General features: G+C 37.8%; 1 protein-coding gene across 1 annotated transcript; it reads right to left on the bottom strand.

Moving 5' to 3' along the window:
* Positions 1–934: 934 nt before the first annotated feature.
* On the bottom strand, positions 935–8,097 carry LOC125663148 (fibroleukin-like). The gene is made up of 4 exons (XM_056145957.1): positions 7,598–8,097; positions 5,114–5,210; positions 4,204–4,371; positions 935–2,043 (listed from the first exon to the last, which is right to left on the bottom strand). Exons 1-4 carry the CDS (start codon positions 7,622–7,624, stop codon positions 1,796–1,798), a joined length of 540 nt encoding a protein of 179 aa, XP_056001932.1. The 5' UTR covers positions 7,625–8,097; the 3' UTR covers positions 935–1,795.
* Between the last annotated feature and the right edge of the window lie 4,273 nt (positions 8,098–12,370).

Raw genomic sequence — 12,370 nt, 5'->3', positions numbered from 1 at the left:
AATGGCAAAATTTCTATTACATATATTTAATGACAACACAACAAACTGACGAAATTCCTGATGAATATATGCAAATATAGTGAAGACTAGACACCACCTCGTTGTGAATAACGAGGTCTTCTGTAATTATAAAATGCGATAGCTGCAATGCAGATTGTAATCATGTCTGTAAATTACCGAACAATCTTTGTTCTTTAATGTTTTACAAATATATCATTAATTTTAGGGATAGAATTTTTTTTATCAAGATTTCGAACATAAGGCGCATTTAAAATGCTCAATAAGTAACGGATCGTCTTGTTGCTGACATTAGTAATCCCTTATTATATATGCATCATTTTCCTTACATTAGTAGTTAAAGAACGCACAATTTAACTTCAAAGTAAAACTTATACAGTACCAATTTTGATGCACCAGATGCGCATTTCGACAAATAATGTCTCTTCAGTGATGCTCAACCGAAATGTTTGAAATCCGAAATAACTATGAAGTTTTAGAGCTAAATATAGCCAAAAACAGCGTGCCAAAAAAGTGGAGCCAAACTCGTCCAAGGATAAGAGCTATGCATGAGGGAGATAATCCTTAATTTTGAAATGAATTTCTAAATTTTATAACAGCAATTAAATATACATCCGTATTTCCAAGCTAGTAACGAAGTACTTAGCTACTGGGCTGTAGAGACCCTTGGGGACTAACAGTCCACCAGCAGAGGCCTCGACCCAGGGGTCATAATGTAAAACTTATACGGTACCAATTTTGATGCACCAGATGCGCATTTCGACAAATAATCTACAGCCCAGTAGCTAAGTACTTCGTTACTAGCTTGGAAATACGGATGTATATTTAACTGCTGTTATAAAATTTAGAAATTCATTTCAAAATTAAGGATTATCTCCCTCATGCATAGCTCTTATCCTTGGACGAATTTGGCTCCACTTTTTTGGCACGCTGTTTTTGGCTAATGCTTCACAAATTATTCTATAGATTTTGAATTATTAATATATACTATAATATATTATGTTTATAATATTAAGCTAGCATATTATATAGAATAATATTCTAAACAATTCTTGTTTTATAATGCTTTATGAAATATATTATATAGAAGAGTTAGAAAGTTTTCAACTTCTTCTAAATCCCTATTATAAGCAGAATTTAATCACATGATATCCATGCGAAAATCATGTCATTTTTATGCCTTTCCTCGGATAACATTTTATTATATAAATTATATAGATTCACGGGTAATTGATCTAAGTGCATATTATATACAAGATTGATGATGTTCACATGATTTCACTTCAGAATAATGAGCATGAAAACCACACAAAAATATGCGTCTTGATTTTTCGTCTTCTCGTGCCAAATAAAAATTTTATATGAAAATCATGTAAGCCACTTTTCCCTATATTTGCCCATGATCGAGATCTGAAATGTCAAATTTATGGTTAGTTTTTTTTCACGCGATTTTTCCCGCTCAGAAGTGGGTAGGAGGACTCAATAATGAGAGCGTTAGCTTCATGATCGGTATGTCGTTCTTCAACCCCAGCTGGTACCGTGGCCGTATCGAGCCTAAGACGTGAACGTTTGCGTCTTTAGTTCGATACAAAGTACAAGCGTCACGGAAGGTCAAGGCACCATAAAAGAACCCTCACGCCTTTTGTTAGATTTAAGCACTTAAAAAGCGATTGGGGTCCCGATAGGAGTGCAAATGGGACATTACAAACAACAAAGCGAATACAAGGTAAATTACACACCCACAAAATTGTTGATCTCTAAGATCTTTTATAATTGTTTATCGTGGTTTTACCATTAGCAACGTCTCGTTCGCCTTTGATCCAGCGGGGAGTTTTGGGAACCAAGATACCCCAAACGAACCCGAAAACCAGGCGCCATTAAGGAACGCGTAGCAACAATTTCTGAACCACCACCCTCCCCCCATTCCTGCACCACAGTGCCAGGCGGGGTACACATCATTGTCCTGATCCAGCGTGCTGAAATACATTCCATTCAGATTCTGAGTACCTACCAACAAGCTGTCACCTGTAAAAAAAAAAAAATCAATAACAAAGCTTGTTTATGATAATCTGATTTTACTTTCCAAATACTGAGAGTTATTACCAATTTTTTTGGAAACAATATAGTGTTTAAAAATTTAAATAGATGGATACAGTAGGAAAATTTGGCGTTTTCTTTAGAACAAAGCGTTTATTGTCATGATTTAAGCTCCATACTTTCATTCACCAATGTATTTTCGCATTTTCTCAGTTCTTCCGATCCATAGGTAAATATGTATACCCTGAAGCGTGCTTCTACACCTCCAAAGTGTTCCGTTTCCTTCCGTGCAAACCGTTTCGTGCAAGAATCGTTCCTTGCATGATCAAGTCACGCCCATGGAAACGAGCAGACCTTTCAAACCACGCCCTTGGCAACTTGCAGACTTTTCAAATCATTCTGGGATAGGTGGACGTTTGGAATTCGAACAATTATTTTAAAATTACTCTAAAGTGGATTTTCTATAATGAAAGTTTGCAAATAATAGATCGACACAAAATAGTGTGTTAAATCCATCAGGCAAAGTAAATTCTGATACATTGATATCGACGTCCTTTGATCTCCCTTGGAAGTCTCCAGACATGGCATAGCTCTGCCCTCGGTAGTTGTGTTTTTATATGTAGGAATAATTTGTCTTCTTATTTTTGTTTCATCACGTATCGTTTTTCAATAAAAATATTTTTATCAAAATTAATTGTTTATCAGAACTGTCTGAATGATGCAATGAGCGACCTGTGTTTAACTTGTATATTGAATGCGGATGTGTTTTGTTTTTAAACCACAATAAGTTTTGACTTTTACAGAAGGTGTGAAAATCGACCAGGGCAACGGAAACTAAAGAGGTGTTTATCAAAACGTGCAGTTCATGCCTATCATATCGTAAAAACTGTTCACAAAGCATGCAAGTCACCCCTAGCGTTTGGTGCAAATTGTTCATCGTTCCTTGCACACCGTTCAGTGCCAACAGTTCACCGTTCTGTGCAAGAATCATTTCGTAACTTTCCGTGTAAGTGGTGTAGTCGTACGCTTCAGGGTCTATACATATTTTTTCTGCAAATGAACATGCCTTCTACACGAATTTTTTCTTGAATGCCTTTATTACTTATTTCATTCATTTGGTATCAATTTGCACAGTCATCCAGTGGGAATCCGGGTTAGGGATAGGTCCTCTATGCCCCTTGTTTGTCGTAAGAGGCGACACAATGGGGTGGTCCTTCGGATGAGACCGCAAAAACCGAGGTCCTGTGTCACAGCAGGTGTGGCAGGAGAAAGATCCACCCCTGTTCAATGGTCATAGGCCTCGAGCATAGGCCTAAATTTTGCAGACCTTCACTGGCAAGGATGACGGCTCCATATGAGTAAAACATTCTTAAGCGTGACGTTAAACAATATACAATCAATATGTATAGTCCCGTAGGGATCAGAGGTAGAATAGGTCATCAGTACCCCTTGTTTGTTGTAAGAGGCGACTAAATAGGACAGTCCTTCGGATGAGACCACAAAAAACCGAGGCCCCGTGTCACAGAAGGTGTAACACAATAAAGACCCCTCCCCGCTTAAAAACAGTAAGCGCCGAGCATAGTCCTCAATATTGCAGCCATTCACCGGTAATGATGACGTCTCCTTATGAGTGAAAAATTCTCAAGCGGGACATTAAACAATATGAAAGCACACGATCAATTTGTGCATACGAAATTCTTCCTTCCACAATATATTATTAATTCTATTACCGGGAGTTTCGGGTTTGATTCTCGATATTGGGGCCACGTCAAACCTAACACATTTAATATATGTGATGATTAAAGTCGCAGGTTTTAAATCCATAGGTTTTGTATCAATGAAGGCGTTGTCAGGACAACAGCAGTCATATTGCGTCATATTTACGCGCCGTCGAGAATTTATCACTCATATTGAGACTTCACCAGCTGTAGGTGAAGTACCACAAATTCAGACCTATGCTTAACACTCAGGGCTGTAGTAAAGATGGTTCTTTATCATGCGAATGCCTGTCATGACACGAGACCTCCGTTTGAAGGTCATATCCGAAAACTCGTGATTCTCGCTCTAAATGCCGAGCGTTTGGTAAAGGAGCGAAGAGCCCTCACTGTTACAGGCTAGAGTGATATTCTCCCTCCGTTTCATTCTTACCTAGTGTCCCTGTTGCCGGTCCTTCCAGAAATAGTTTGTATTTGTTTGCCTCGTCAGCTATAGAGAAGTGGTCATATAACTCGTACAGTGTTTCACCGGTTGGTAACTTGATGACAACATGGAGAGAAGAGTTGATTCCCTTTGTTAATTGGTGGATTACGTCATTTCCTATATAATTTGTTGAGTATTTAGCACTAAGGAAAATTGCAGTATCAATACTATTTATCAAAATAACAAATACATGCAGAACTGTATATCTATACTTGCATATATTTATATTTGCGTTTTTGTATCGAATATAAATAATGAACGGTGCAGTCAATCTCATAACTCCTATACGCAATACAAAATAGAGGGTGGGGCAAACACGGATCCCTGGATATACCAGAGGTGGGATCAGGTGCCTAGGAGGAGTAAGCATCCCCTAATATACCTATTTTAAACTGGCATTAGCTGTGAAAGTGATGACCTTTTTTTCCTCAAAATCTCTCAAAGGCGTGGGAATATATCTCAATGGCTTCTAAGAACATTTACTTTGTACAAACACAGGAGGTAGCTACTGAAACTACGTTAGATAACCGCTTTTAGTGTAAAGAAATATATAAGGAAGAATTGTTGTCTTGTAAGACGAAATTTTTTTAGTTTCCAAATTTGCATACTTTGAAACAATTATATAATATAGAGCAATTTTCATTGAATTCAGATTTAGGGGCAATATGGCAGCTAATGCTCCTTTTAAAAAGCGTAATTATACAATAAAGCTTAAGGGAAACAGGACACGTCGGTGGATATAGAGGGATTTATAGGATTTGTATAATTCTCTTCCATTATTGGACCTTTTGGGGTGATGGAAAAGGTACAAACTGTGGTCACAGCCACACTTTGAACATTTTTTTCTGCATATACATACCTATCCAATAATCCACTTCCGGGATACCAAACCCGATCTTGTACTCTTCCCAAGTCCGATTGAATTTCACAGACCAATGAAGTCGTCTTTGAAATGCCTGTAGAATATTGGTAACATTTGTTTTAATCTGTTTTGTGACCAATGTAAGAATGTGACATGATCATTAAGCATTATTGTGTTATCGACTGAGGACCTAGTATAACAGGGATTTAACCGTAAGATAAGTAACGTTTCCTTTGCCTGGCATGAAATCACGAGTCGTTTTATATAACATTAAAACGGAGGGCATTTGTCGCGACAGGCGTTATCACAATATAGAACCACCATTGCTACGGTCCTGAGCGCCATGCTATGGTCATAGAGATCAATCCAGGTTAAAAACAAAAGAACGAACCTATCGCGGAGAATAATTTTCCTGCAAAACCCCATTGTTATAGCAACTTTTGGTGTCTTTGGGTCGCTCTATATATCTTTGGCTTTTTAGAATTTTGAATTTCAACTTAAGCTTTATCATTTGCGATTCTGAAATTAATCTTCGAAGTTGATCTAAACAGTTTTATACAGTTAACGTCTATGCCTCAGTAAAATATCTTAAATGGGACGTGAAACAGTTAGCAAACAGTAAAACTTCGAAATTAAAGGTGAAGTTAACGAACAGTGATCAATCTCATAACTCCTACAATTATTATTGATTGATTGTATATTGATTAACTTTCCTTTCGAGAATTTTTCACTTATATGTAAACGTCACCATTACAGGTGAAGGGCTGCAAAATTTAGGCCTATGCTCGGCACTTAGGGTCTTTGAGTAGGGACGCAGTTGTGTTAAGTAGGGCCATAGAAATATATCAGGAAAAAAGCATTAATAAACAGATCAATTTGTGACAAATTCTGTAAAAACAACCCTTTTATACAAAAACAATATGTATATATCATTAAGTGCATATTGACCTCCTATACATTTTTCACCAGACCGACACTCTCTACATCAACTCGGTATCACGTGATCAAATATCAAGATAAAAACGTATCGTGTATGTATAAATCGTTGAATTGGCACGATATCCAGATATCAATGCAAGCTGAAGTATATATCATTTCAAAGCATATTAATTTCTTAATTTGAAAAGTGCTGAGAGCAAGTTTATTGTGACTTGTAACATGTCTAATTTTTGCATTGAATATGCAAGATGCAGCGATTTTTGCACATACGAAGTTGAATCTAGCCTGAAAAACATATTTTCTGTTGAAGCCAGAACTTGCTCCCCTAACTTTCCTTTTGCACTGAAGTTCACATGTCGCATAAATCAAACATCTTTCACTTAAAAACCTCGGAGTGTCGTGCCAATAATGAAATTTTTATATACGGAAACCCTGTTTATGCTAATGAGTCCATTGTAAAAGTAACTATACGTGCAGATTAGGGGCGATATCAAGATCACAATATAATATGGATATTATTTTAGCATGTATGTTATATGGAAAAGAAATTGAAACTTTTTCAATATCAAAGAGAATTAATATAACCCATTTGACAGAAACTTTTACGCGATTGCAGTTTACCGTTTGACAGAGGTGGTAAATAACGAAACAATATTTTGATATTTCCAACCACAAAAGGCCGGTAGATATGTACGTCATGACCTTCGTTATGACGTATTTTTCATTGTGACATCGTGCAATGTGTCAGTGTGGTAAAGTACATTTATGGACAGGACTGGTATTTATGGGGAAAGCCTTAACTCAACCGCGGAGGTATCTTCATCGTGCCACACCTACTGTGACACGGGGACTCGGTTTTTGAGGTCTCATCCGAAGGACCGCCCTATTTAGTCGTCTCTCGTGACAAGCAGGGGGTAATGAGGACCTATTCTAACCCGGGTCTCCATTGGAATATAACTCCTCTATATCCCTGTGAGCTCCAAATAAAAGACACCATAGAGTCGTCCACTTCTGTTTATGTAGCAATATTCCATTATCACCTGCATATGGTGTTTATATCTCTCAACTGATTCGATACACAAGAACTTGTTCTGCGTATAGTCAGTTTTTAAATCGAGGCAAGCTACTGACAAACAAGTTAATGGAACAGGGGTTTCAACAATCTCGATTGAAGGCAGCATTTCGCAAATAATATGGTCGTTATAACGATCTAGTTCGTGAGTACAACCTACCATTGTGTCACATGCTGTCTGACGTGTTTCATACCGATTGTTCGGCAGTTCTTGACACACTGATATTGACTACAGATAACTCCGTTTACCTGATCAGGATATAGGGCTCACGTCAGGTGTGACTGGTCGACAGGGGATGTTTGCTCCTCCTGGGCACCTGGTCTCACCTCTGGTGTGCCCAGGGGTCCGTGTTTGCCCAACTATCTATTCTGTATTGCTTATAGGAGGATGAGATTGATCACTGTTCGTTATCTTCATCTTTCATATAGAGAGAGGCAGAGAGTGGGGAGGAAAAAAATAGAATACTTACCGTCCATCCTCCACCAGCCGTCTCCATGTCACAGTATACGCGAATTGCATGGCATCTCGTGGAGAACGGATAGATTTTGTATACACCTGACTCTGTCCGTCCACTTTGTAGAATGGCACTGCAGTCCCTTGGGATGTGCGGAACTAGGAACAGATCAAACTTTAATGTTCAACTCATATTGACTTTGATAGATATTTCGTATTTCAATCAACCGAAAAAAGGGCATTATGATTTTACGGAAGTTAATTATGTTTCAGAAGGGAGACATAATGCTTTAGTGTAAAGCTTCTTCCGCTTTTCTTACAAAGTTTGCCCGGGCCATAACTTTTTTGTATTTTGCTTCGCGTCTTGTCATTTTGCCCCGTACCCTTGTTACGTACACCTGTGTGTGCAATACTGGTTCCCACTGAGTGGCTTCGTCCCCATGTGTATACAATAACTACATTCAAAACAGACCGGTTTTTTTTAGGTATGGGGCATGGGGCTTTCTGATAGGGAAAACAAGATTTGTTTGTGAAACACTGATGCCCCCGGATTACAATAAAGTGGAACTGCAAGACATTATAAGATTTCGAAAATTTCCAAAGGCTAGCTCAATGTTCAATGTCGCAGGGTCAATGGAAACATCTTATACATATCTTTCATACCAATATTGAAAGGTTTACCTCTTATAATGTCAAAATATGACCAAGATAAATTTCCAAAAACTAGGTCAACGGTCACAAGGTCAGCAAATCTAGTACTGTTAGCATGTTCTTCTCACAAGAAATACACATACTAAATATAGCATTTTGCAAATTATATGGTCGTTATGATGAATACGCTTTATTTGGGTCAAATACTGTCTGGCGTGTTTCGTACCGAATGTGAGGCTGTTCTTGGCGCAGTCAGACTGCGGTGGATCTGTTTGCTTGATAGGGATGTGGGATCACGGCTGGTGTAACTGGTCGGCGGGGGATCTTTGCTCCACCTAGACACCTGATTCCACTTCTGCTGTGTCCGGGGCTCCGTGTTTGCCCAACTCTCTATTTTGCATTCCTTATGGGAGTTATGAGATTGATCACTATCCGTTATCTTCACCTTTCATTACTCCGTTTACCTGATTATGATATAGGGCTCACGGCGGGTGTGACCGGTCAACAGGGGATGCTTATTCCTTCTAGGCACCTGATCCCACCTCTGGTATGTGTTTGACCAACTCACACATTTAGTATTCCTCATCAGAGTATTGAGATTGATCACTTTTCGTTATCTTCAAGTTTCATGAAAGCATTCCTCTTACAATTTGAAAGCTGTGGCTTACATTTGAATTTTCTAAAAATTATGTCAATGGTTAATGCTTAGTCATCAGATCAGAAATGGTGTAAAAGGTATGACCAAGGTTGCCGCAGACAGACAGGCCAAAAACTATATTGATTTCGGGGGCATAAACATAGCGAGATTTGTGTGAAAATGGGAAAAAAAACTTTCATACAAAGTAGGGGGAAAACGACACCAGTGCATCAAAGTATAATTGGACTTACAATATCATAAAGCAGTTGGTTTTTACAATTACCCATTCTTGAATTTGCGTTAGTACCAAAATATATTTCCATTTCCGATGCTTTTAGTATAGCAAAAAATATATATCCAAATAAATGAAATTCACAATATCTGGTTATTGCATATCATTTTAAAAAGCATAATTAAGAAACAATGCAGAATAAAACATTAGCGCTTTCATTCTCATAAATATACATACCGTCTGGGCAGTAGTTCCTCCATCCCTCTTCATACACTGCCGACTGTTCCGTATTACACGTTTCATGGAGCCGACATTTCTCCTTCTTGGAGTTATAGCCGAAACACCCGCAGATTTTTCTACTCTCAGAACACATAACGGAACACGCAATCAAGGACTCCGCGGGGTTCTCGGTCAGGAAACGGTTTTGAAAAGTCTTGTTGTCAAAGTCCCGTTCTCCTTTGTAATAACTAGACTTCACATCAGCTCTTGTTGGCGTAGAGAACAAGAGACAAAAGACAAGCGCTTCAATACGTGTTGTTGTCATGTTTCCTCTAATTACCGTTATGTATGTTTGTATCGCAGCGTACACCAGGTGTAGTGTATTTTCATTAACATGCCGTGTCTTGTAGTATCAGCTGTGGTGGGAAGTCAGAGTAAGACAGTGATTGATGTAATGCGATACAGTAGATTCCCGATATAACGAAGTTCCTGGAAACTTATAAAACATCTAGTTATAGCCAATGTTCGTTATATCAGAGTTACAAGTGAGTAATGCGGCCTTCTCCTTGACCTTAAATTGAGAAAATGGTTTACTCAACTTACAACCAGCAGCTTGCAAAACAATGCAAAGATGGGACTTTTTTAACTGACGAATTCGTTTATTTGGTTGGGGGGGGTAAAAAAAAAATCTAAATATTTGGCATGCATTTCACACCATATACGATTGGATTAGAAATCTAATTTGAGTATCTACATAATAGATGGATGTTCACTTGCCAAAAAATTTTTGATGTATATTTGTTTTTCATTATAGTTGTGATGTTTTTAAAATCCGGATTCACATTTAGTAAAGTTGTGTTACACATATCAAGTGGACCTCTAAAATTGAGCATCATTTTTACTTGTTCTTTTATTAACGACATACATAATGTGTCTTATATGTCGACGAAATCGCCCGACCAAAGTCGTTTTCTCTTCCGGCCAAAACATTAGAAATTTATTTCTAAAAATAATAGCTTATTTTTTCGATATTGTACTGAATGTGCTAGAAGTTAATCTGAAATCCTCTGCAAATTCAATTTTGGTCTTCAATCCCTTTTGCACTTCATCCATTTTGCACTTCATCCCGGTTGGAATAGGTCCTCAGTACCCCATGCGTGTCGTAAGAGGCGATTGACTGGGGGGGGGGGGTCCATCGGATGAGACTGCAAAAATACTAACACCCTTTGCCACAGCAGGTGTAGGACGGGGAAAGAACTATCACTGTTCAAAGGCCGTAAGCGCGGATCGTAGTCTAAAGCTTTGGAGTCCATCACCGGCAATGGTGACGTCCCATATGAGTGGAAAATTCTCAAGCGGGAGGTTAAACAACATAAAAGCAATCAATCAAGTGAGATGGTCTTGACTGTGTAGAGTGAATGTGTGATCTATCTATCACCGTTATTTTTATCAAGGAAATATGAAGTGTTTAAATTTTCATTATATCCAAACTCAGCATACTCGGCCTCCACTATATGTTCGTGAAAATGATTGACTAATTTAAATCGATAAAACAGTCATTATTTGCTGTAATCAGGTAAATGCTGAAGGAATTTTTTTTGTAATTGTTTTGCAACTTTTTAAAATTTGTTTCATTCCAGTATATTTTCTATTGAATTGCATGAATCCCTTACAATTTATTTTTTACGAGTATTGATTTCACACAAGTTTGAATGTCTCGATTTTTAATTTCATGAAAGATTTATTTGATGCAGCTATCCATAATTGATATACAATTTCATCAGTTTAACTTTGGAAAATAATAGGGGCATCTAATAACCTTCAAAGGCAAGAATCCCCATAGAAAACACTAAATGTCAGCCTTAAACGTGCAAAATGTATGTGGTATTTTTAGGAGTGAAACGGATGCGCCAGCGATTAATAGGGTTGATAAATCTTTGAATCAACGACCCCTATCGGCAAATGGAGCATTAAAAAATAATATTGTAAGGAACGATCACTCAAGGTAGAGATTGACGTTCTCACCTATTTGCGTTTCTGTCAAAATACCGACGCAGCATCTTATATTTTCTTAAAGTACTTGAAATATGCTTTTGCTACAATAGCAACCAAATGTAATACAATATAATTAAAATCAGATCCTACGACACGCTCACAATCGCTATAATAGGATCTGACAAAACTCCATTGGGGGGGGGGTCATGTCCACATGACCTTTGCTTGTAATATTCATGAGAACAATCAGCCAGTCAGATTGCGCCATACAGAGAATGATGGCCATTCTGGCGGTTCCCAGCAATTCATAAACAAGTTGCAGTAATCACTTTCCCACAAAGTTTATTGCACACTATGAAATTGTTGTTCTCACATAAGGAATTCTAAACTTTCGCAATAATGTCAAATCTATTCCGTTCATGCAAACAACAAAACGTACGATATAAAATACGCCCAAATTAAATTAATCGTGAATTGTGATTGATGTATGAATAGGGATGGGTATGATTTGAATAGTTTTCAAGATGGTTTACTTATTTAACGCGAGGAATATAATGCTGAAGTGTGCATTGTGACGTCACATCTAGCTGAGATGTGGAGGGTTTTCAAACCAAACAATCGCAGATATTTTCCCTGAATTGTGAACACCGACGACTTCATAGGCGATGCGTTGATTGGCTAACATATATTTCACATGAACATGACCCCTAATGGGGTTATGTCAGATCTTCTTACGCAAAGTATACGGCGGGGATCTAAGAAGTCTGATTTTAATTAGATTGAAATGTAAAGTGGCACGTTTTGAAACTCGTAGAGTAGGATTTAAAGATCGCGTGGGTTGGAAGAAATTTGGAAGATTGTAGACGTTTAATGATTGGGTGTTGGTAAAATAGAACGGAACGTAAAATACTGTGTGCATAGTTGATAATATGAGGTGGTCAGCATTTTGTAAAATCAAAAGGCTTATCTTATTTTGAAAACAGAAAAATCGGAAAATCATCCTCATTTCCACTGTTTCATATATATATATATATATATGAAATAATGAAACGAAA

The sequence above is a fragment of the Ostrea edulis genome, chromosome 8 (assembly GCF_947568905.1).
Source record: "Ostrea edulis chromosome 8, xbOstEdul1.1, whole genome shotgun sequence".
Lineage (NCBI taxonomy): Eukaryota > Metazoa > Mollusca > Bivalvia > Ostreida > Ostreidae > Ostrea > Ostrea edulis.
The sequence above is the reverse complement of the archived record's forward strand: the minus strand, read 5'-3'. Positions and strand labels throughout refer to the sequence as shown.